General features: G+C 46.3%; 1 protein-coding gene across 1 annotated transcript; it reads left to right on the top strand.

Moving 5' to 3' along the window:
- Nucleotides 1-88: 88 nt before the first annotated feature.
- Nucleotides 89-25,814, top strand: NT5DC2 (5'-nucleotidase domain containing 2). Its single transcript, XM_005522164.2, has 14 exons — nt 89-415; nt 7,368-7,552; nt 8,261-8,335; nt 10,143-10,198; nt 11,884-11,977; nt 15,542-15,670; nt 18,719-18,779; nt 19,015-19,117; nt 19,599-19,700; nt 20,923-21,004; nt 24,077-24,163; nt 24,594-24,734; nt 24,958-25,022; nt 25,449-25,814. Exons 1-14 carry the CDS (start codon nt 172-174, stop codon nt 25,708-25,710), a joined length of 1,686 nt encoding a protein of 561 aa, XP_005522221.2. The 5' UTR covers nt 89-171; the 3' UTR covers nt 25,711-25,814.
- Nucleotides 25,815-25,944: the final 130 nt, after the last annotated feature.

The raw sequence follows: 25,944 nt of genomic DNA on the forward strand, positions 1-25,944 counted from the left end.
GACCAGGCCCCACCCACCGAGCGCCGCCCGGCCCCTCAGGGCGGGGCGCAGCCCGGCCCGGCCCCTCGCACCGGGGGCTGGTCGCCCGGCGGTCCCGGCGCGGACCGGGCGGCGGAGGGGAGCAGCCCCGGTTGTGCGCGGTGCCCCCAGGCTGCGGCGTCCGGTGGGGCAATGGCGGCGCTGGGCTCAGCTGCGCTGCGGAGGGGCGGCAGTGCGGCCCCCCGGCTCCTCGCCGTGGCCGTGTCCTGCCAGAGCTGCCGGCACAAAGCCACCGGGGATGGTGGGCACGGGCAGCCCCGGGAGCAGCACCCGGCGGCCCCTGGCAGAGCCGGCGGCCAGCCTGTCCCGGCCGAGGGCTCCGACACCAAGACCTACCTGTGGGCCAGGTACCACGAGATGAAGAAGCTGGTTTACGGTAAGGCGGCCGCCACGTCCTGCCGGGGCCGGCCTTTCCATTCTTTTTTTCCCTCTCCTTTCTCTTCCTTGCGTCTCGGTGCCTTTCCCCGCCCCGCAGCCCTGGGGACTTGCCCGTGCTGTGGAGCTGCTGGGGAGCCTTTCTCCCCAGCGATGCCATCCACATCTTCCATTGCCCGCGGCTCGCTGGGATGGTTTTATTTCAGTGAAATCTGGTCTTGATCTTCCTCTCTCCATCCTCGGCTTCCTTCTGTGCAGATTCCCCGGCTGGACTCAGGACACGCAGTGTATATGGGACTTTTCATAACTAGCCTCCTTTGCATCGTGGGCTTTGTTATAGCAAATGGTCTAAACTAGGGGCTTGTTGCCTTTTTCTCCGGTTTTCCTTTGTCTGGCATATGGAATCGCGGTTGGACTGGGACAAATAGATGGGGATGCTGAGTGAAGGGGTGACAAGTCCAAATCGCCACTGGCACCAGGGTGAGCCTGGAGAACACTGATGGTGCAGCTCCTGGGGTGGGTCCTGATCCTGAGCTCAGTTTGTGCTCCACACGTGTCACGCCTTTTCTTCATGTGTGCGTTTTTGCTTCTCTGACCAAGAAGTTACCTGGCTCTGTCGGGTACTTTGAAATCTTGCCAAGTGAGGAGAAAATTCAGACTGTTTGCCAAATCTGTCTGTGTGGAAAACAGGATTGTGGTCTTTTTGGCAGCAGTAGACCTCCACTGTATTAAACTCTCCTGAAAATAGCCTTAATGACATGAGGGCAAAGAACTATTTCCTGTTGGTTTCTTGATTCATGGGATGCTGAAGGTGAGCACTGTGGAGAGCTAGGAAGTGTGAGTTTGTGCCTGCTCTTACAGAACTCTTCGTTAGCTTTTGTTTACCTAAGGGCTTGGATAAGGGCAGCAGTCAGCATCTGGAAGAACTTTTTCCCTGTTCTGAGATCGGCAAGGTCTGTCATTCCTTCCTCCCCCATCTTACAGTCCACTGGATTTGGCATAAAATCTCGAGTCCTTTATGATGCACAAACGTAAAAGAATTTGCTGCTGATCTAATAGGTGTTTAGCCTGCTGCATTCCAGGATGAAAGCTCCTTTCCCAGCACTGTTGAAGGCAGTACAGAATATTGACAGAGGACTGGAGCTTTGATAATACCCTCCAAGACTGAGCTGTGGTTTTAGCCCTACTGCTTGAAAGAAATTCCAATTTGCAATGCTTGTATTGCCGTTTGGAGCTTGCTATCCTCAAAGGCATTATTTACTTTTCCATAATGGAATTGAAACTATAAATGCAGATGTGTGTTAATAGGCTGTGTCACAGCCTCTTGGCAAAACACTTGGTTTGCTACGTGAGACTGTGAAGTTTGTGTTCACATAACTCTGTTGGGATGCAAGAGATACAGTTATTAATTGAGGTGGAGCAGTAATCACCAGCAGTAAATGCAAAACGAAGTCGGGTGAAGTAGCCCAAGTGTTAGAAAGCAGACTCTTCACAAACCTTCAGGTAGCCATCAGATATGTTGAATAAGGCCCTCGTTTGTTTCAAGAGTAGCTCCCCAAACTAAAATTTCAAGACAGTGCTGTTATTCAGATCTTGTCAGGAAGAGACAGAGCTTTGATGAGTAAGCAGTTGTGCAGAATGCGGCATCAGTCTGTTCCTTTGTGCTTGGTTTCTAACTGGTGTGAAGGTGAATGTCTGTGCTTGGCTGCTCAGTATTGCCCAACACTGAGTTGGGGCAGACTCCTGAGGTGCCTCCTCCTTCCCTCTCTAAAATGCCAGCTTTGTGCAGTCCCTTGTCCTTGTGTTGGTTATTGCCACTGGTTTGGAGAGAGGTCTCTGCCAGGAGAATTCATTGTGTGTTTTCAGACCAGCCCTTGCTTAGGACCAGATCCACGGAGCACTGTTGCACTTTGCACGATAAATGCTGACTGAGTTGGACGGGGCAGGATGTGCCGGACGAGTTTCTGTGCAGTAAAGCTGAGGGGTGGTGCAGGTTTGGGCCAAAGAAGCACAAGAAGTTCTCAACTCTGTAAAAACACATCTGTTCTCTGCCAGACTGGAGTGGGGTGATACAAATGTTGCTACACAAAGAGTGCCTCTGAGGTAGAACCTCCTCTCAGTGTTGACTCAAGAGAAACCACACTCTTCGTTATCCCCCTGCCTATTGCAACAGTAACTCTTTCGGCCACATTTCAGTACCCGTAGAAATTTGAGGCACTTACTGTGCTTTTTTTACTCTGGCGAAAGGAAAAGTAAATTTACATTAGTCAGGGAGATGGAGTTGAGCAAGACTTTGCTGTTTTCTGATCTGATAAATGTAAAGGAAGGCTGATAAGCTCTCTCAGTAGGCTTTGAAGTCTTGCACTCTAGGAAAAATCCAGTCCTGAAACAAGGGGACTGCCAAGCCAGTGACTCTTTGGCTATAAACATTTGTTTTTTCTTAGGTGTTCCAAATCTGTTAACAGAGGCTACACTAACTCAACTTTCCTCGGGAACTTTTACAATATCTGCAAACTTCTTGCCTCTGCATGACAAGCTTGAGCACGGTTAAATATGAGAACAGCCAGAACTGGAAGATTGACCAGTTACGTAAACTTCACAATTCTGCTTTCTTGGATATAGCTCATTTTTTCTTGTAAGAATTCTTGTAGCATTTCTCTAGTACCTTTGTATATTTTTAAAATGGGATTTTGTAATGAAATTATATTTTTTTTAATATTGCTTTTAGCTAATGGAGATATCACTAGCAGGAAATCCCAAAATATTTAGGCATAATGGCATAAATCCAAGGTCTTTTAACATGGTTTCTCTGAAATTAAATGGTCTTTAGATAATATTTTTCCCTTCCTACCCTATTGGTAGAAGGAACTGCTTTGGCTGGTGGGAGTGCTTTGCAGGAAATGGCACAAAACAACACTTCAAGAGGATAAACGAGTGCTTGGAAGGGAGGAAAACTGGCAGTTTGTCTTTAGAAAGCAACTTAGTGTGAACAAGGGAAACTTTTTGATTAATGAAGATCATGGAGGATAATGGCCATCTGCTTGTCTGTACCCTTCTTTTCCCTGCTTGTCATACGAAGAAATTAGTACAGATGTCTGCTGTGTTCTGGGAGTATAAAGGGTGTGGGAGATGCGGGTGAGTTGCCTTGTTTATGTAGAATTCTTCACTAACATGCTGGATCTGGGGCTGTGAGAGAACAGGAACATTTCTCGCAAGATGCTGTTGGCACCCCGGGAGCTCAGAAAGGCAAGAGACGTGCTTGGCACCTCCTGCTCAGAGCGTTTTTCACATCAGAAGGGGCCAGATGGTGTCTCTAGTGGCTGCTCACAGTTAATTACCTGCTTTTGTTTCCATCTCTGCTCTCCTGTTGGGGATTGAGGGTTATTGCTTTCTAACAATGTGGTTTATTGCCTGGGTAGAGACACCTGTACTCTCATGGAGACACTCTGATTTAAGCAGTTGTCCAGGTTCTCACAGGGGGAAAATGAAGTTTTGTGTTTACTTTGCATTAGCACCCAGGTGTAAGAGATACACGAGATCAAACATGCTTTCTTGTGGTCTGCCTTTGCTGCTGAATTTCACCATGTGCCGTGGACATGCAGGCACTTCCCTAAAAGCTGTCAGAGTTGCAAACAGGAGCAAATTGTGCAAACAGGCAGATTCCTGGGGCTGCATCTAGTGCAAGAGCAGCTTTTTCCTCTATCCTCCGATGTGTTCACACTGCTTCTTTAGATCAGACTTCCTGGGTGAACTGCTGAGTAGGCAGTGAGTAACTGATATTGTCTGCCTTTCTAGTTAGGACCCAGACAGAAAGAGTAGTTGGGATTATTTTTCTTTTTTAATAGCCAAAACTGGTCTTCATTTTGTTTTGTGTGGTTGTTTTCTTTAATTTATCATACCTGTCCAGCAATCTGTTATGGTGTCTTGGCAGATGAAAAGCAAAAGCTATCGTTATTGAAAAATGGCATCTTCGTGAATTTCTGGTGGGTGTCTGTTTGTTTTGATTTGACAATTGCCAGGAAATCTGAGACTAAGATCCCTGGCAGATTACGTGCAGAGCAGCAGCACCCAAGCCTGCAGCCCAGGACTTGATTAAGCACTAAGGATTGGTAACCACCCAGGAGGTTATCTTTGAAAAACAAACACCACAAAAAAGCAAACTAAACCCCCAAACAAACACAATTAAACCAAGCTTCTTGAAACCTGGCTCAGTAACCCTGAGGCATTTTTGGGATCTTGTATTGAAACTGATTTTGCTTGTGCTCTCAGGCTGTGTCTTTTCCCTGCTGTAGTTGGACTCCCTTCATGGAGACTGTGTGAGTTTGAGGAGATGGAGACCTGCAGCTCTGAGGAGCGTGCGCATGCAAAAGGACATTTACACTGAGACAAATGTGCATCATTAATCTCAAGACTGAACTTCAGAGATTTCCTGCTTCCCAGAAGAGCAGTGGCTTTGAAATTACTGTAAATTCAAGATGTAGGATGATGGGGTGGACAGAGCAAGCTGCGAGTTGTGAGTGATGTGGAATAGAAAACACAGCAAGGGGATGTGTGGTGCTTGGGGAAGTGAACATAGGGAACACGTTGTGTGTGAGGCAGTGGGTATAAGTCATTTTGGCTGGTGTATGCATCCTTTTTCAGCCCTTAGGGAGCTAAGAGAGAGCATGCTGTGTGAGTGACAAAATGTGGGTGGGGAAAAATGACCTGGGCAAGAGGTTGTCAGAGGGCAGCAGAGAGGCTCTGTACCTTTGAGGCTGGCACTCAGTGGGTCTAAATGTACTTCATAAATCGTGCAGTGGCACAGTAACTACTTATGCTTCTGATCACAGATGGGACTTGCTTGGTGAAGCTCAGAATGCCTTCTCCTTTTTACAAAATCCTACTGCTCCCTTAGTTTTTCCTGATGGTATTGTTGCAAAAGTTGTGCCTGGCGTATGTGGTTGAATCTAGAAGATTCTCTTGTCTTCTGTGAAAAGAGAGGTGCGGTTCAGGCAATGATATTTTGTGATGCTCTCAGGCTATCAAAATGTGTTGTTCTGAATGTTAGCAAAATAGAAGAGGAAAGCCCTGCACATTTCCTCTGAGATGTGTTTGTGTCATCATTTTCCTTGTAAGGAAAAAAAAATAACACCCAGCAAATCCCAGTGCAAGCTTAGAAAAAGGTCTTTCCACAAGTTTGACTGAAGGTGAGGACAGGAAGTGGAACTCTTGTTTATGGTGCAAAGAACATTTATGATGAAAGGATGAAAGTTGTGATCATCTGAATCCTATTTACATTTCCCATCTTTTAAAATCTCAGTGGAAAGTACCTGGATTGCATCCGCTCTCCTAAGCCTCTTCCAGGAACTTTGCCACCAGCAGAGCACTGACAGAGAGCTTTTGTTCCTGGTGTGCAGCCAGTAAGTCATCCCTCCTGCCTTAATATACTGCTTTATTTTCTAGTGATTCCTCTCCACATGATCTGGTGAATTGTATTTGAAGGCCAAATGGAAGTCAGTTAGGAGAGAAGGATGGGTATGTTTTGTAACATAGTGATTTTTTCCCCCCCCTGAGAAAGAAACGTTTTGAAATATTTGAATCTATTTCTTTGGTTACCTCCCTGAATTAAGGCTCACAAAAGAACTTCAGACTTTTGCCTGAATTCTGTTATAATTCCAGACAAAGTCTTTATTGGGAAGGGCTGGTATCGCTTTCTAATAATGTATTTTTTTGTCCTAGACACAGATGGAACTTGGTTTTATAGCAAGGAAGCACTAAAGAACCAGGACAGGGGTCCTTGCTAAAAGGCAAAAGTTAAGGTAGGAAAAGAAAAAATACTACCCACTGCTGAATAGGATCTGGAAAATTCCTGCTCTTCTGTCATTCAAAGAGAAAATACCTATCTTTGAGGAGGGAGGAAATGTCTCCTTCCCCTCTGTCCCCCAGTGTGGTTGTGACCAGGCAACCTACTACAAGGAACTATTTTTATTGCTCTTTCTTGCAAGCAACAGTTCTCATGGAGCGGGAAGCCTGTGGGAAGGTCTGTTCCTGCTTCTCCCATTGCAGTGGAGTGAAAGCTCTCCTCTCTGGAGAGGGAAAGGATACTCTGGGAAGGGATCTGCATATAGGTGATTTAGCTGCTTGGGCACTTAACTCCATTTTCGAAAAGGTCTGGGGAGCAAAGTGTTATTCCCGAGCATCTTGAAAAGTAACCCTTCTTTGCAGTGACAAACGACATGCTGAGCAGGACTGAGCTGTGTCCACAGCTGTTTATCAGAGGAAAGCAGATAACTTGTTGCTATCAGCATTGCATGCTCCAGGAGCATAACCTAGTCGGGGTTATTTTTTACGTGTAGGTGTTTGTACAAAACTTTGGTATTTCCTGCCCATTAATACAAATTTTAAAAAGTCCTAAAGGTACTTGCGGGATTTTTCTGTGAAGTCTGGTTGCCTCTGTGAGAAAGAAAAAATGCTAAAAGACAAACCTCAAAATTTCTGATTTGGAGTAATCTAAGTCTTTTCCAAGAGGAGAGTTAGCCTGTTTGCTTGTTTGAGTTCTAAGTGAGGGGTGTGTGTTTCTCTGGTGATTTAACACAGCTGCCTTTCACATTGAAGCCTGCAGAAACTGCAGCTGCTCTGAGACAGAAATTTGACACTTCAGAATCTCGGGTCTGCTTTGCTTCTTGTAGGCCAGAGACCAGGGGGCATTGTTTTGCAGCTTCCTGACACAAAAGGTCAGTCTGACTGTGCAGATGGATAAAGAGCATTATCTCCAGGTGCAGCCAGAGGTTTCACAGTGTGTTTTTCACGGGGAGATTATTTGAGTGAGCTAAGGGCAGCAACCTTCGACAGCAGCTCTGTGCTTTTTGCTGCTGCTGTGTGGCATTTCCAGCTGCTGTCAGGTCCAGAACAAAAAGTCTAAACTTCAGCGATGCCCTCAGCTTCTCTAACCTCTCCCCTTTCCCTTCTCTTAGATCTCCTTCCACCAGGAGTCTGCAATCTCCTCAACCCTGCTGCCATCTATGCTAACAATGAGATCAGCCTGGGAGATGTGGAGATCTATGGCTTTGACTACGATTACACATTAGCACAGTATTCTAATTTACTACACTCCATGATTTTCAACACTGCCAGAGACATCCTAATAGAACAATTCAAGGTAATGAGGTGCTAAGCTTGCTGCTGTCTTTGCAACGCCCCAGACATGCTTGTGCAGGCATTGTGCATGCATGTCGATTGCTTGATTTATTGAGATAAATTTAATATTTCACAATCTTTGATTGCAGAATTAATTTCCTTTGAGATAATTTAACATGATATACATTCCTGAGGTTTTATAAATGTGGACTGGAAGCCCTACTGTAAAAAAGCCTTGGTCAGTTGTACTCAACTACAGAAAGAATGTCTACAGGATTGCTGGTTGGAGGTGCACATGGTGGCTAAACATAAACCACGGGCCAACACTTAAGCTGTGCAGGAGTTGGCATGTGCTGGTCGATGGGATGATGCCCTAGAGCATGTCCCAGAACAGATATCTTGTTTGCAATGGGTGACTGCTTAAGCATTTTTTCTCATTGTGTCTTTCTGTTTAGAGGGGCCCTGCAGTGCCAATCTTTGCCAAATATATGCAGAGTGGAGCTTACAAGAAGTGTCCTGACTGCCTCAGTGAATCTGATGCTTTACCACAACTGTCCCTTACATGAGAAAAACTAGTTTTGGGTATCCTGATCCTTTGTCTTACTCCATTCACCCACTTTCTTTGCTGAAGGGGCAAAATTAGGCAGGACTAAACGAGCTCAGCAGGTGAACTTAATTTGTTGATTATCCAGTGCTTATGCTGTAATGATGTCACTGTTTGTCTTCCCAGTATCCGGAAGGGCTTGGGAAGTATGACTACATTCCTGGATTTGCCATACGTGGACTTCACTATGATGTACAAAAGGTAAGCTGTACAAAGTTCACTCTCCTGGGTTTTGTCTCCCACTGTTACGTTTTTAATGGAAATACTTGATGTCATTGCTTGCAATAACATCTGTCACTAAATGACCAGTGAGTCTGTGTGGCTGTGCTTTTCACTGCTTGGGTTCTTCCCCAAGGAAAGATATCTATTGTGCCAGCCTGGCCTCCAGCAGAAGGGGACATTCTAGCAAAGGTCTCTAGTAAACAGCCTTGACAATTTAGAAGTCAGTTCATTCCTCAGGCTAATTAATAGAAAACTGAGCTTGTTTATGTGATCATTTCTGTCTTTCAGGAAATTTAAACAACAAAACTCGATCCTGCATCTACTAAGTACTTGCCAGGAGCAAAGGCATAATGTATTACTCTAAGAATAGAAGTGACTTGTCAGGAGAAAGCTTTAGGAAGCCTTCCCCATCCCCCCAACCCGAATAATAGGACTGCCTGGAATAAGATCCAAGCTACTTGAGATGCATACTTCTTTGGAACACAGGCAAGCAGAGTGCAGGCATTAGCTTTAACCCTTTTCAGTGCTTTGGCCCTATTCCCTGAAAGCCTGATGCCCAGTGATGCCCTACTGGCTGCTGCAGCCAGGCAGTCAGGTGGGAGCACAGCAGAGAAAGTTGTTTCACTGAAGTAGCTTTCTCGTATGTTGAGTTTGAGCAAATTCAGGGAAGCAGGCAGTGCAGGCTGGAATGTGTGTGCTGTTCTCCAGAAGGAGGGAAAAAAAGAGAATGAAGGAAGAAAATATAAAGATTTTCTGTCTTTTGTCCTAACTGTGGAGACAGCATGGCAGCAGACCACTCATGCCTCTGGCCTTAAAAAGCAAGAAGTAGATCTATGGGAAACTGAAGGTTCTTTCTCTGTTTAAATCTTTGGCTGCTGTATCTGAGAAACACAGATGAGTGGCCTGGCCAAGCAAAGCACCCTTTGAGTGAGTAGAATGTAGAGAACTTTCTTTTCTCAGAATCAGAGTTTGCAAAACACACAGAAATCTGGGTTGTGCCTGTATAAGAAAAACTTTCAGCATATTTGCCTGTCTCCTCACACACTCCTCACAGATTACTGGGAGGTCTGCCCACAGTGTAATGAGATGCATTGATATGGTGTCCTGATGAAAAGTTTGATGTCTTGTTCCTTGTGCAAGCTGCAGAGTGATGTGGGTTTAATGTCAGGCTTCTTTCCATGCCCAAGGACTTGTGTTACAGCTTCAGAATCGTGGATGGAGAAGGATGGCTAGTAAAGGATGGATAGTAAAAATGCAAAGAAGGCTCTGTTACCAGCCTGGTGTGTTCCTGAACATCTTTCCTTCAATGTCTGCTGAGGAGGGGAGAGCTCTTGTGTGAGGAAAATGACTGGGTGCAGCTGTGCTTTGAGCTAAAACTTGCCAACTTAGTTCTGCTTCAGATAAATGTCAGGGGAGGAGATATGTGCACACAAATCTCCTTTGGAATGTGTGTTTTCTTGAGGGAACATTAGAATAGATTGAATGAATTGTCACTGAAATGTTGTTGTCCCTGTTTTTCAACTGCACCCCTGTCCACAAACTGGGATGTAAAAGACTTTGAAGATGGTCTTTTGCCAGAGAGGCCAATAAAAAGTCACAGTATGAATAAGTGTGTCTAAAAGTAGCTGGAGAATAAGCGCTGTCTAAAGTGCATAGATGTGGGATGCTCATACTGAACTTTATTTTCTGAATGTCATCTGTGTGGAACTTTAAACTTTAATAAGGTTTTGGTGTAAATTTTAAGAATAACCCAGTTCTAACAGTAAATATCTATCCCTTGTCACAGAGTCTTCTGATGAAGATTGATGCTTTCCATTATGTCCAGCTGGGGACTGCATATAGGTCTGTCAGTTCTGAAAATCATTTTCTAAATGCTTATATATGCGAAAGTGGATTTCTACATCTGAGTGTGTTCATGTCATATGTTATTCTGCTTCTTTTCTGAGCAGAGCACAGTCTTGTCTGGCTCATCCTGTTTGCTCTTTCTTCAAAAGCTTACCTGGCATATAATTGCAGGGAGTTATATTTTCTCAAGTATTTCAAGCCAGGTGTGGGTGGGGAGCTTTTTGTAATGGTTAATAGCACATCTGGTCACGTACACTGCGTGGTGTTTTAACTGCAGCTACAGCAAGGCTGGGTTAACACCTGAGAGCAAACAGAGCCAATAGGAAAGGGCTTCTTGGTGTGATTCACACATGGGCCTGTCTTTTCCAGGCAGGAGTGTATCCCAGCAGTGCTCTGCTGTGCCTTGGAGAGTGATCTGGGTGTATAAATTACATCTTAAAGCAACACAGACATGCCAATAAATTTATAATGCATCAGAATCTAGGCTCACTTGAAGTTCTAGATTGTCCTATTTTTCCTTTAGCTCTCCAAAAAGAGCTGCGTTTGCTTTGGAATAGGTGGCTGAAACAGCTCAGAGCAAATTTTTCTCCTAGGAGACTGGAGACTGAGAAAACACCTTGCCCCAAAGAGGAGTGGAGTTGGTGTGTAAGAAGTAGTAATTTATAAATATCAATAGCAAATCTCCTGCAAATCCTATGTTGTATTTCCTGAGCATGGAAGCCAATGTGTTTTTTTTTCCTTGATCTCTGCCCTTTTGCTGTTAAGCTTCAGTTACAGTAAACACTCTAAGAATATTAAGAAGGGAGTTTCATAACCCGAGAGATTTGGCTTCTCTGAGTGCCAACGTGGGGGATGAGGGAACCAGGGGCTTTGTACTGCCACATATTTTACTTCAGCTTCATAAAGAGATTTTTAGTTAAAACATATTTTACTTTTTTTCCCCCTAGTGTTCTTTTGTAACTATCTTTTTTGGAGTGTCCTTCTACAATGTCCTTTGCTGTTGAGCACAACTGAGACAACATTTAACTTCTTAGATGTTGTATCACAACTGAGTAGAAAAGGAGAAAGGGAAAGTTGCCGACTGCTTGAGCAAACAGTCATCAAAATTGAGCAAGAGGCAAAACCTGCAGCAGTCAGATAACCTGATGTTATGAACTGCACAGATCAGCCATACTCCTGGTTTTGGTGTTTTTGGGAAAAACAGCCTTCTTTGTTGAATGGCCTTAGTCAAGATCTTGTTCTGTTTAGGAAAACTGAATAAGAAGGAAACCCCGTTTTCAGCGAGTTCTTCTACACCTTTTCATTAAAGGTGATGTATCTCATGGAAGCAATATCTCCAAACCAAGTTGCGTACCCAGTGCTGCCCAAGTCAGGTCTCAGGCTGTTTTGGTAGGGCAGTCCTGTCAGCAAATTGACGACAGAGAGAAGCCTCTGGCTGGACTCTGCTGGAATGTGGATAAATCCTCTTAATTAACTTGTAGGAGCAAACGAGGTATCTGAAGAACGTATTGGGAAAGATTTTATTTGAATCTTTAGACTGACAGGCTCTCTGCCTGGCTCTTTTGAGCAGGACGAATTTTTGAGTTTTAGGAAAGAGCCTGTTTGCCCCCTGTTTTTTCTCTACTGTTTGCAGCACTGTGCAGACTGGTGATTATTGACCAGTTGTGTTGTTTTGTGTCTAGAGGGCTCAAACCGGTGCCTGATGAGGAGGTGATCGAACTCTACGGTGGTACACAGCACATCCCCCTGTACCAGATGAGTGACTTCTATGGCAAGGTATTGTAAACCCTTGCTGGGATGCAGCAGCAGCTCTTTGAACAGCTTGGAAAACAGAGGGAATTGTATGCACATGTAAATGACTGCAGCCTCCCTTTGAAAGACTTGGTCCCCAGTGAGCTGCAGTGTGTTTTTGTTCTAGTGGGAATATGCCCCAGAGGTTATTTAGCAGTTTAGCATCTGAAAGACATCTGCAAAGCATTTGTAAATACCAGGGCTATTGGCCTAGAGCTGATGCTTTGAAGGCTGATAGGGAGATGTTCCCTGCTTGTTCCTCTGCCAAATCTAGCTCCCAAGCTACCGGGGCAGCCTGCAGTGCTTGTGTTTGCAGTGAGCTGTTTGAGAAGGGGTCGGTCCCTGTGTAGCAGCAGTAGGGTGCTTGCAATGCCTCTCTCTCTTTGGCTTTGGTTTTTTTCTCTTCACGTTAAGGATCTCCCTCCACACCCTTCACAACTGCTCAGGGGATATTATTTATAGGATTGTAGTCCATGAGTGTAGGGAGTAAAATACTGACATTCTGTCTGTAGGAGCTATATAAATACTTTGATTTTTCTGAACTAGAGGAAGTTAGGAGACATTTTTCTTCCTTGAGTGTCTTGTGTGGTGCAGTGGCCAAGTGGGACCGTTCACATCCCTTCTCCCAGAAGTTTCTTGCCTTTGTTTCTTGCCTTAGTTCCTGTGCCTTAGGGGAAACTTCAAGGAGAAGGGCACACTTCCTCTGGTAATACCCCTGTGAATCTGCTCTGTGAAGTTTACAACAAGGTCTCTTCTTGAGTTTTCTCTTTCTCTCTTGGGAACAATTAATCTATGAGTGGTTGCTTTCTGGATAAGTATATACTCTGTTTATAGCTCAATGATGTTTCCAGCTTTGAAATAGGACATTTTTGTTTAGAATTTGATTTCTGTCTGTAAACTGCCCTCAACTGGCCTCCTCCTGTGCAGCTCTCCTCAATCCTGTCAAACTTGAGATGATTTCATCTTTCTTTTTAAATAATTGTAAACATGAAACCTGTTTCAAGTTGTGGCCTTCTGTTGGACCAGGTGCTTTTGCTGAGATGCCTTTGTATGTACCAGGTGCTTGCTTCTTTTCTGTAATTGGTATTGAAAAATTTGGCACAGAAGTAGACGTATGAGCTTAGTCTTTGTGAAGTGGTGAATCTCCTCTCCTAGTAATGTAACAGACTCCATGAAACTAATAGGTGGATTCCAAAGAAAACAAAAGTATTTACAACTAATGGCATTTGTATTCAGCAATGTCTGCTCAACCTGTGCCTCTGAGTTGGGCATATTTTCTCACATCAGCGAGAAAGATGAAAGAAGGGTTAAGATGACTGCTGGTGTTAACAGGTGCAGTGAACTGGTGAGGAGTGAGCCTTTAGCAGGGGTCTCTGATTTGTTCTCCTCAGTCTGCCATGCTGATATGGCTGTATGAGCAACAGGAAGGTTGCTAACAGGCAACAAGAGAGGTGGGACTGATATGGCTTAAGTGTGTAAATACTTTCCATTAAGGGTTTTCCTGGTTCTCTGTTAGCAGGAGTGTGTGGTCAGCTGCCAACATCCCAACACCAGCAGTAGGTGGGCACAGATCTTTCCCAGGGTTTGACACTGCAGCTGGTGTGACTTTACATGTGATGGCCTGTAATGAAGGTGATCTCATGGATGTTGTAGAAAAGGCACATGTAACATTCTGGAAGCACAGTCCAATTCTTGTCATGACTCCTGTCACTATGTCTGCCTAAGGAAGTCAGAGCCACTAAAGGGAATTGGGAGAAGTTGGATTGATTCTGTAGAAAAATGACAATAGGCGCAAAAATGAAGTCAGAGTTGACAAGGTAAATCTTTGCTGTTAAAACTGAACATTTACCTGCCTCCTCTGTACTTCAGGTGTTGAGAGGTAGGACAGGTCCTTGCTCTGCTGCACTCTGCTAAATCCTATACCTAGTTATTTCAGTAGGAACTGCCTGTCTTTGTCCCTCTTGCTTCTTTCCCAGAATCTCTGAACAGGAAAAAAAGATGAAGGCTGTTTACAGAAACTTTTGGGTTTGCTATGGGAGAAATATTCCCTTAGCAGCCAGACATCAAAACGGACAGAAGTGTTGGAAGGATTCAGTGAGTATTGTAAGCAGCACCACCGTGTGTGGTGTGTGGCCCTTGTGTTGTCTTCTGCTGTAGATGAAATTGTCCTGTGCTGTGATGGAAATTGTATGACCCTCATCACACCAACATAGCTTTTGATTGCTGCTTTTTTTGGTAAAACACCCAAGCCAAATGCTGTTTGTTGTTCCTTTGCCCTTTTGACCCGAATTTGTATTGCCCCAGGTATTGCCTTTAGACAGAGCTGGTGTCATGCCACCCTTACCTAGCCAGACTAAATGGAAGATGGGCTCTTGTTACACATCCTGGCATGATAGGGCCACAGGTTTGTCATTAGGCAGCAGGGGCCCCATCAGCGCCCCCAGCTGCACCTTCTGTGGTTTTCTGGATGCTGCTTTCATGTCTGTCTTTCACACAGCTCTAATAAATGCTTTCTGAAGTGGGCCAGTACTGTCCTACAGCGTTACAGCTTCACAGCTGTCAGTCCTGGATTGCTCAAAGCTCATGAACAGACACGATGGATCTGGATTGCCAGGGCACTGCCGGTGACCAGGTTCATGGGGAGGTCTGTGTGCTTCCCAAGTTGCTTTCCATATACAGGACCTTAGTAATTGTTCCCATTGTGTTCTGGTCTTATTGATGGAAAACGAAAAAATTGATCCCAGCTTCATCTTGCAAGGGAGACTCACTGCAGCCCTCTGCATAGGTGGTACCCACAGAATAAACAAAGTTTATTTTTAGTGGAGAGCCTCTCTGGGGACAAAGTTGGCTCTTGGCCTGCTGATAGATTTGTGATTGATAGGCAATAATGATAGTAAATGTGTGTGAGAGCTGCAACTCTGCCTAATGCAAGGGGAGTTATTCCTTGGTCAGCATGTAACTGTCCATTTCCACTTGACTGCTGGTGGGCTGGAGTTCTTTTTCCTCTGGGTTTTCTGTAGTGATGGACAGGCATTGACAAATGGCTTGTTGGAGTGATTCTTACAGTGCCTTGTGAAACCTCATTGGAATGTGGTTTGGGCAGCTTTGGTGCCCTGTGTTCAGTGTCACAGCCTGGTTTAGATGAGCAACGTGGCATCTTCAGCAAGGCCCTTGTTTGCTGCTGTAGCAGAGCATTGTCTGTTGGCACCTGTATTTATGCCAAGAGTCCAGGTGGGAAGCAGAGGTTGAAATAAAAATATCTGGGACCGACTCCCTGCTTCCTCCATCTTCACCCTGTAGTATTAATGATGCTGGGTTTGTTTAATGATTTATGTGAAGGAGACACCTCTCTCTCTTCAAGGTTGGTGTTTTGATTAAGAAGAGAGGTCTGCTTGCTGAATGGCTGGGACTTCCCACACTAGTGTTTTCCTTTTTGTTAACCTGGAATATATTCCAGATGATGCTGGGTGGATGAGTTTTCTTGCTGGCTTTATTTTTTTCCCAGTATTTTTTTGGTTTAATTTCTCCCTTTCATTTTTTGTTTTCCAGGGTCCATCGCTTAAGCAGTTTATGGACATTTTTTCTCTTCCTGAAATGACATTGCTCTCTTCAGTCATTGATTACTTCATCACTCATGGCATTGAGTTTGACCAGGTGCATCTCTACAAGGACATATCTGTAAGTGAAATGTCAACTGCCCCACAGTTCACACATCAGAGCTATGAGCTCCACAGCACCCAAACACAAGGGGCTGGCAGTGACCAGCCTTGACCAGACCAACCAGCTCTGTTGTCCCTTTATATCAAAGCATTACCAGGGAATATTCAAAGCTGTGTTTTCAGAACGTGTTGGGGTTCTGTCTGTACTACAGAGCCGATGTTTCTGGTGTATCTCATATAGGAGTGTCTAGGCTGCTTAGGCTGAAGATCTTTCCATGGGAAATATGTCACAAATCTTGTGTGAATGTTTTCTGGTTCTGCAGACTTTTAAATTGTTTTCCTTAGTATCTCATTTTTCAAAGAGTCTTGGTCTAGCCGTGTAAAGAACAGTTTACTTTATATGGTGATTGTTGTAAAACACCTGTCCTTGCTTGCTCTGAGAATCCTGTACCCCTTGCAGCTGCAGTGTAGTCTGATCCAGAGGGTGACTGTAGCTTTCATGTGTCATTTACTCCAAGGTGTTGAGTGGCACTTGAAAAGGCTGTGTGGGATTATCAGCATTGTTTGGGCTGTTTGACTTCTCAGTTAATGCTGTAGACAAGATCTAAGTGCTTGAGATTGCTGCTCTGGGTGACTTATGCTGACAGACAATACATTTTCCTTATTGCACTCCTTTTTCCATGGAGAAGGGTTTTTGATTGGTACCTTGTGGGAATCTTAGGCTCACCCATTGGCTGTTCAGTTCTGGGAGGGAAATGGGGCTCCATGTCTGTGCTGCTGCTTTGTGATAAGGATCACCTGTCAGCTGTGTATCCTGACCTTCTGTTGGTGCATGATAGGAATGCACCAGCCCATTTCCCACAAGACCTTAACACGTTTCAGGGGTGTTGGATGCTGTTTTTTCTCTTGGGGTGGGGAAAATGGGAAGAGGGGATACAGCTGACTTCTGAGGCCTTTTGTGAAGAGTATCTTCTGAACCTTCTTTTGAGATCAAATGGATGTGCTCTTAATTGAAATCTTTAGAGCAGGGGAATGGTTGCCACAGCTAATACATGTCCAGTGCAGGGCAAGTAATGTGGTCCAGCTCTCAGACTCCTGAGTGCTAATCCTGGCTTTGTCCTTTTGGTGGAGACTGTGGTCATCCCTGAGGGACAACTAACATAGACAAAGAAGAGAGATATGACAGAAAATCTGTGGCCATACCTGAAATCTATATTGAACCTAGGAACCATCATGTACTCTCACCAGAAGAGTTCTTGCTTTTTTCCTGTACAATGAAGATAAATATTTTTGCAAAACTTATCCCTTTGCGGTACCCAAGTTCAAGTGCAAAGAAATGCTTTGTGAACATGAGCACAGAGATCCTTCTGTGCTGCAGAAAGGTGTCCCAGAGGACTGGCATAGCCCAGCTGTTAGGACAGCACTGACTTAACCTGACCCCCTGCTGTAACTCTTGGTGGCACTGCTGCTGCAGCCTGTGTATTTAGGAGCAGGTTCAGTGCTACAGGCACTGCACTGAGTCAAAAGGGCAGACCCTGGGGTATGGTAAAGGCTGAAGCTGACGTGTAATTAAAGTAGTCCTGTCACGCCAGTTTGGTCACTTCATATTTGAGAGTAAGAATGTACAGTTTACCCTGCTTTCCCTTGGAGGCATTTTTGGAGCCCTGTTTGACACCTACCAAGACACCAAGATTTTACCTGCACAAATATTATAGTTTTCCTTTTTATTCTTTTGTTTTTTGGAGGACAGGAGTTTAGGGAAAGAGCACACTGAAAATTTTCTTCTCTGCAAAGGTAGTTTTGACACAAGTCAAAAGTTCTGCTTGCTTTTAGTGATAGTGCTGGTTAAGAGAAAGTTGTTTTCTTGTTAGAGATCCTGCTTTCTGTTCAGATTCCTTCCAATAAGGCAAAGAAATGTGACCTCTGCCTTTTTGCCCTTCAAATCCATATGGTGGAAAGAAGCTCCTAAAACTCCATTTTGAAGTGGTGATGCCTCCACCTTCATCAGCCCATTTTAAGTTGTAAATTGTGGATCTCTCCAGTTCTGAAGGAAAATGTTTTGGGGTCATGAGGAGGTTTCCCCAGCACTGCCATGAGGCCAGTTGACTGTGTGGCAAGTGTCACAGTAGCGATGGTGGTGGCGAGTGTGGGACTCAGTCTGAAAGGGCAGCTCCTGAAAGGGGACACACTGTAACAGGAATTTAAGGGTCCTGGGGAAAGGCTGGATTTGTTTACCTGTGCAAATTGTCAGGGATGAAAATGGTGCTGTTCAAACTAGCATTTGCATGTGCAAACACTGCAAACTATATTGCTGCTCTGGAAATGGTTTTGTGGATCTGGCATATCTCGCTGGATGGAGACTTGGGCAGAATCTCAGTTGGGTGTGTCCAAAAATGTGCTGTATCTTGGCTTCTGGCCTGGAAAATAGAGGATATTTGGATGCCCTTGACAACATCTGTTTTAACTTGCTTCCCTCCCAGCTGTGTTTTGTGCCACCCTCCTAGTGGGAGCTTCTGCTCTGCCTGTGCACACTGGTCACCCAGGGCTAGGAGCTGTGGCCCTCCTGGGCTTGTGGGGAGCACCTTGGGATCACAGACTGTCCTCTGCTGCTGTTCACCCTGGCCACACTCCTGTCCTTTGGGTCACACTTGGCAGAACGTCCACAGGCACTGGGAGGAAGAAAAGCCACCTGGTGTCTGAGACAGTACAGTGTTGGGACAGTAAATGGTTTTGGAGTGGCACAGTCTTTACTGCCTTGGAACCAGTGGGGCAACATGTGCTTGTTTCCAAAAGCAGGAAGGAACTTGTGCTTTCACAGATAAGTTTTGAGGTTTTCCCCCTTGCGCTGCAGCAGCTGAGCCAGCCACCCCACTCTTCTCTTGGCATTTTGGTGAGCCTTGCTGGGCAGGCTCTGCTGCTTTGCAATGATGGACCTTTTGTTCATTCAGCAAGGAGGGGATGTATCATTATAGCCTTGGTCCTCAGTGTGGTAGTAGGTTTGCATGCTGGGAAACAGGAATGCCATGGTGTAAAACTGAAACATTTTTCCCTGTGCTTTTTTCTTTAGGATGCAATTAGAGATGTTCATGTGAAAGGAGTGATGTACAAATGGATTGAAAAAGATATGGGTGAGTTAAATAGAGCTCTGGTGCCAAATTTACTTGTCACTTCTTCAGTCTTTAGGACTGATGGGGATAAGGAATCCCCATGGTAATTCATTGCCTGCCTGCCTGAGGTGGATCTAATTCAGACCTTTTGCATCTTTAGTGGTATAGGAGCTGGGTTTGGTTTGGTTTATAGAATTGTGGTCATGACTTATGCCAAAGTGTTCTGATTGATGTTGTGTGTTTCATTCTGATACAGAACAGTATATTCTGCATGGGGATGAAATCTATGCTGTTCTAAACCGCTTGGTGAACCACAAGAAGAAGCTGTTCCTCATCACGAACAGTCCCTTTAGCTTTGTGTGAGTACCTTTATTGCTCATCAATGGGTCACCATGGCACAGCAAGAGCTGTGCAGGGCGCTCCCTCTTTGAGCACCTGGAATCTGTATGGAACAGAGTTTTGTGGCAGTAGTCATGGAGCTCTCTGGGAACTGTTTGTGGTGAATGTTGCACCCACAGCATTGATCTCACTTTTTGAAGAAGTTACAAGGCTGTGGCTGGCCACAGCATTACAGAGCTGACACTTTCTGTTGCCTCTGGCAGTGTTTGATGTATCACAGACTTCCCTGGGCTTCCAGTGGTGCAGAAGAAAATGTGTGACAGCTTGAAACAAAGCACAACATCAATACTTGATACAATGAGACAGCCTTGGGGGGGTTCACAAATCTGTTTTCTTTGTTACTGAAATAAGAGTGAATTTAGGGCATACTGTTGTAAAGATGCAGTGTTGGGTGAAAAAAGAGTACTGGATCTGTTAATTTTTCTGTTCCTTTGCCCTTAGGGACAAAGGAATGAAACACATGGTTGGCAAGAACTGGCGGGACTTATTTGACATGGTCATTGTGCAAGCTGACAAGCCCAACTTCTTCACTGACCGGCGGAAGTACGTGTCCAGGGCAGTCCTGCCTGGGGCTTGGGCCCCCTCCCTGCAGGGAACTGCTCCTCTGGCCTGCCAGAAGGCAGTGGTTTGCTAAGCATAGTCTAGCTTCAGGAGGTATTCAACCTTCCGATGTTCTCTCAGATACTCTCTGAGGAGGCAAGAATTGACCAGGCTGGGAATAAGTGGAGAGAATGTGTAGAGCCAAGCAGAAAACGTGTTTCTAAAATCGGCATGAGAGATGGCCATTTCTTGTCTTGAGACTGTGACAAAATCTTTCCTTTTCCTCTTCCCCACAGCAAGTATCTATGTTTGTTTTTTGAGGTTTTTTGGGGTCTTGTTTGTACTGGATATATGCTGTTTGGGAACTGGCAGCTCTGGAAGCCTTTGTATGTGGCAGCTGGGTTTTGTGGTAAGTTAGGAGCTGCCAATAGACAGGCTGCTGTCCTTACTTTGGTCTTTGGCTTCTCTGCTTTGGGAACTTGTGTCTACTTAGTTGGGGGATTGGTCTATTCTTTCCTTGTGTGTGTTTTCCTCCCCCACTACCCAGACCATTGGCATATGCTGGAGTAAACCTATGGAACGGCTTTATAAGCTGTGCTAGCCTGGTAAAGGTTTTTTTCATGGGCTGCAGGTGAAGTGCTTTATAAGCACAGCCTGGAGCTATAATGATCTAGCTCTCTTGGAAATAAAACCTATGGCTGCCTGGTGCCTAAGATCAACTCATGGAGTGGAGAATGTCATGGCAAGCCCTCAGGAAAAACAGGAGACAGCTTGGTTCACCTGGTGAACTCAGCATGGGGACAGCTTTCCATTCTCTCTGCAGACTTGCTTTATCCTATAATGACATTCCACAGCCTCTGTTGGGCTGGGGCATAGCTAGGTTGGATGAGCACACAAAGTGTTTAATGGCCTTCTTGGCCTTGGCATTTCAGAGGGAGTCATTATGGTTATTTTCTTCCTCTCTGTATGTGAAAGCAAGAAGAATTGTTAGGGATTTTGGCGTGAAATGGCTACAGTCAGTGGAAGCATTTAGAAAAGGTATTTTCCTTTCATACTTCCCCTGAGAAAAGATTGCAGAAGGCTGAGAAGGTCACTTAGAACTCATGTAGAGCTTTTATTTCAAGTTGCTACATAGGTAAACAAGTTTTGTGATTCAAATATTCTGGTTGGTAGGTAACAATCACCAAAAATCAAAAGAAGTTCACATCTCCCCGTTTTTTCCCAGACCTTTTCGAAAACTGGATGATAAAGGCTCACTGCAGTGGGACAAAATAAACCAGCTGGAGAAGGGAAAGATCTACAAAGAGGTAAAGTGAATGGGTGCATAAGGGGTGTCAAGCAGGAGTCTGAAATGATGGGGACTTATAACATGCCTGCACTTTTGGAAATCACTGGAAAAGCATGACAGTCTGCTTGGTCAGGGTGAGGGGAGATGATGGGTTCTGCTGTAGGACACTTGTTCATGTTTGGAACATGACAAGGACAGAAGTCCTTGGAAAGAGCACCCATGTGGGTAGAGGGTGTTGGTAAGAAGACACACTCTGCGGTCTGTGCTGGCTCTGGGCAGTGGGACATGCCCTCTGTCCCCAGGAGTTCTCACTGGCCTGGTAGGACACTGTCCTCCAGAAAGCTTTCAGCATGGGCTTGGCACTAGGGATGGAGGGATGGAGTCAAGTGCGAAAAGGCAGAGCAGGGCCATGGAACTTAAGGTGTGGGGTACTTGCTTTTCTGCCCAAGGGAACCTGTGCTGAGTTAACTCTGCCAGGCTGGGTTTTCCCTGCTGCTGCCCTGTTTGTGTGAGATGAGGTGTAGGGAAACATCTCCTGTATATGTGGGGCAGTGAATGTCTCCCACGTGCATATACAATGAAATCTTCACCCTGGGAGCTCTGCTCTGACATTGTCCAGCGTGGCCAGTTGTGAACCTTTCCCTCAGCTCTTCTGACTGTCCTAGTCCTGAAACTCTTGTCCTGGAGGGGCTCCCAGGAGTGTGGTAGTTGAAGCTAAAAAGGCACAGCTCACTGAAACCTGTTGTGAATGCAAAGATCTTCTACACCTCACTCCAAGTTGTTCTCCATAAGGCTGGAAAAGGTGGACTTGTGTAAAATAAAGAAATAAGGAATAAAGAAACAAGGGTGATCAAATAGAGTACAAAGCATCAAAGGGTACAAAGCCTGGCTCCTGACTCTCCCCTCCTGGAAGGACCAGCATGTCTGAAGATGAGCTGCAGCTCTGGTGAACTTGCTGCCCTGGGTGTTATCCTTGCAGCTGGTCTGTCCCCTGAGACAAGTTGCCTCTGGCTTTAGGACGGTTTGTTCTTGGTTATTTAAGCTGTCCAATCCCACGGGAAAAAACTGTTAGTGAGATTGAGGTCAAGTAGCTGGGACCTGACCTGTGGTAGTAGAGTAGGTCATGTCCTTGAGTAGTGCTGTTGGGAAACCTCTGGTGGGTCTGCCAAAGCGCTGGGCTGGTGTCCCATCCTCTGCCAAGAGCTTGGAGCTGGGAACATGCAAGTAGAGCTCGTTCCCGGGGGGTTAGCAGCTCCCTCAGGAGAAAGGCACACCTCACCCATGGAGTTTTTTTCTAAATTAAATCCTCCTCTTGCCCCACCTACATCTTGTAGCCACCGGCTGCTCACCCAAGTGAATGGTGCACTGAGGAGGGGAAAAGATGAAGGACAAAGGTGGGTTGGGTAGGATTTTGGGCCCCTCTCCAATTCTTCCCCACAATTATATTTTTCGACTGCATTAAACTTGTTGCCTAACTGTGGTTCATAGGATGTGATGGAGTGTGTATCCTGATTGCAGCCCACCCTGTCTCCAGGATTTTTGGTTTCTTGGAGTGCCACAATATGCTTCTTTCTGGGAAGTGTTAACAGCCATGGACCTGAGCTGGTGGTGTTGCCAGAGGCCTCTGAGCTGCTCCTGTCCCCTGAAGCAGGACTGGATGGCAGTTTTTTTGCTGTGGGTATCCCATGAATGGGACCTCAGGGACTGGTGTTTTGGCCTAGGGACTGGGAAGTAGAAGTGATGCCCTCTAGTCCCTCTGTTCCTACAGATGTTTTCTGTATGTGCCAAGTATGTACTCTTGTCCCTTTCCAGATATGTGATCTTGGGGGAAAGGAGGGTAGGACCTGGAGGTCTCAGAACAGGTCTGTGTCTCCGTGGAGCTCCAAGTACAAGTTTCCTGGCTCTCAGGTCCATTGCTGTGTGAGCACAGCAAGAGGACTCTCCTCCTTCCAAGGCTGTACTCCATTTCCTTCTCTGCCAGTGGCTTCCTCAGCAGCTCTCACACAAGCAGCAGCAACGTAGTGTCCAAGAAGCACCTGGTTCTGTTTCTGTCCTGTTGAGGGAAGTCTGCTCAGCTCCAGGGATGCTGCAGCAACAGAAGGCCCAGCACCTTGGTTCTGGACAGCCTTTAGCTGTGCATAGAGCAAGCTGCCAGTGGCTGCTGGGGGGCTGCCTTGTGATTTGGGGCTTTCTGGCCAGGCTGGTGCTGGTGGTTGGGGTGCTGGCTCCCTCCTGCCACTGGAGACTGGCCAGAGGGATTGCTGCTGAGTGGCTCATAGGTTTGCACTGACTGCTTGTGATGGTCTGCTGGCATTGATGAGGCCATTTTCTTTCCTAGTGGGTTTTGTTTTCATGACTCTTGTGAAAAGCTTGTGTGAAGATGTGGAAGGGTAGTCCCTGAAGTGCCTTCTGTGCATGTATGAATGTTTGGAAAGCCTTGAAAGCTACTTGGTGCTATGCTTTTGCTGGTGCTTTGGGGTTTGGTTTGTTTTACTCAGCTGTGAATCTGTGCAGGCTGCCTGGCTCTTTAGCTTGATTAAACAATTTCTGTGGACATGTGGGTGTTGTTCATCTTTGGGGCTGGGATGGTGGTCAGGTGTGTAGAACAGCTCCCGACTCCAAAAGCCTTGCCTGGCAGTGCTCACCTTCCCTCTGGTACACCCTGTGAGGTGAAATCATTATCAGCCGAGACCAACAACTTCGAAACCCAGAACACCTGGGGTTCTTTCTGCCCATCCTCAGGCTTTTCTAATTAAGGTGTCTCTTGGCCTCTAAACTGCCTCCTTTTGTTGCCTTTTTAGACCATGTTGTCTTCTTGATTTGCTGTGCCCTAGACCACAGAATGTCCCCTGAGTTTCCTGTCTGCAAAAACTCTTTGTAAGAGCTTTTGCCTTTTTCTCTAGCCTTAAAAAAACTGAGGGATGTACGGGGGATTGTCACATGAGAAGAAAGTGAAGTGAGGTGGGGAAGGACAGAAACCTCTGGGTGTAGATGGTGGGGCAGAGAGCAGTTGGCATCCCATGAGAGTGCTCACACCTGTATGTGGTAAGGTGGCCTGTACCCATGTTTCCTGTGCTCCTGTCACTTGCAGGGCAACCTCTTTGATTTCCTGAGGCTGACGGGCTGGCGTGGATCCAAAGTGCTCTACTTCGGTGACCATCTGTACAGTGACCTTGCGGTGAGTGAAATGTTTCTGCTCCCCAGTGAGGTGGGAGCAATCCCACATGGCTGCTGTGGCTGCAGCTGGGCTGGAGATAAGGCAGGGCCTGCTCTGAGTGCTCAGGGCTGTGCTGGGTGCCACCCCCCACAGGACACACAGCCTTCCCCACTGATGTCAGACAGAGGCAAGCACTGGAGAAAAGGCCCCTGAAGTACTTTCTGTGGGTAAAGTGTGAATTTGAGAGCAGTTTGTATTGATCCCACCTCTTTAGGTGCTTCATGCAACTGATCCTAGTGACCAGGAGATGGTTGTTACTGGCATGGGCCATGAATGGCTATCCCCTGAGAATATGAAATGGGAACAAACCCACTCTTCTGGGAACCAGGGTTGTGTTTAGCTTTCAGTCTTTGTGTTAAATTCTTGGTTGTTTTTTCACCCTGATCTCCAGGACCTCATGCTGCGTCATGGCTGGAGGACTGGAGCCATCGTTCCTGAACTGGAGACGGAGATCCGGATCATAAACACAGAGCAGTACATGCACTCCCTGACCTGGCAGCAGGCTCTGACAGGGCTGCTGGAGAGAATGCAGGTAAACAGCTCCTGACTGAGCAGGACAGGTTATATGCTGCCTTCTGAGTCTGAATTTTGGGTTTAGCATGGGGATGAGGGGATGTATTATCTTGCCTAGTTCTCAAAAATACCTCCTGGTGCAGTGGGCTCTGGGTTTGTAAGTTACAGTGGAAATTGCAGGGAGCTGAGGACTGAGCCTGCAGGACTGATGGATGTGATGCTTTCTACTGCTGTCTTTGCAGATGTATCAGGATGCGGAGTCAAAGCAAGTATTACTGGAGTGGATGAAGGAACGGCAGGAGATCAGGTGAGCATTTCCCCACCTCACTTGTGAGGTCCCTTAGGCACTCCCAGGCCCTGTTTTGTAACCTGCTTTGGGGACAATGCTGCTGCAGCTGCTGGACTCTGGTCCTGCCTGGTCTCACTTAGCACTGGGTAGGGGCCATGCAGCAGTGCAGTCCTGCAGCCTGGGAAGTTGGACTGGTTTGAAGGCAGGGTGGGAAAGGGAGTGCTGGGAGGGGTTGAGGGACTGTCTGCTACTGCAGCTCCTGACATTGCCCATAACAGGTGCAGTAAGAGTGCACTGAATATTCATCAGTCTCACTGCACAGGGCAGCTGTATCTCTGGGTGATCCCCTGATGCTCAGGGAGGGGAGAGTGGCCCAGGGCTAAGGAAGTGGGAAGAATCTGTGACCACAGTTTTAGCTACAGAACACCATCTCTTTCCTCTCAGGTCCCTGACGAAGAACCTGTTCAACCCCCAGTTTGGAAGCATCTTCCGCACCTTCCACAACCCCACATACTTCTCCCGCCGGCTGGTGCGATTCTCTGATATCTACATGGCTTCCATCAGCTGCCTGCTCAACTACGACGTGAATTTCACCTTCTACCCCCGGCGCACCCCTCTGCAGCACGAGGCGCCTCTCTGGATGGATCAGCTCTGCACGGGCTGCATGAAAACCCCCTTCCTGGAGGAGATGGTGCACATCCGGTGAAGGGCAGGTACTGCAGGCAGCAGCAGCACAGCCGGGGCTGCAGCGGGGCCGGGCCGCTTGGACCGCAGCACCTCTGTCTACCACTAAAGGGCGTTTGACACTTGCGTATGTGTGTAGATGGTGTGTTTATTTTCTCCCTTCGCTGGCTCCATCCCTTTTCCTGAAGTGCATTGCAGGCTGGACAGAGGATGGGTGCTTGTGCAGGGAGTCTTCTCTAGGAGTAGGTGAGATGGA

The sequence above is a fragment of the Pseudopodoces humilis genome, chromosome 13 (assembly GCF_049639895.1).
Source record: "Pseudopodoces humilis isolate 2021_Gansu_Grassland_sample_001 chromosome 13, ASM4963989v1, whole genome shotgun sequence".
NCBI classification, from domain to species: Eukaryota; Metazoa; Chordata; class Aves; order Passeriformes; family Paridae; genus Pseudopodoces; species Pseudopodoces humilis.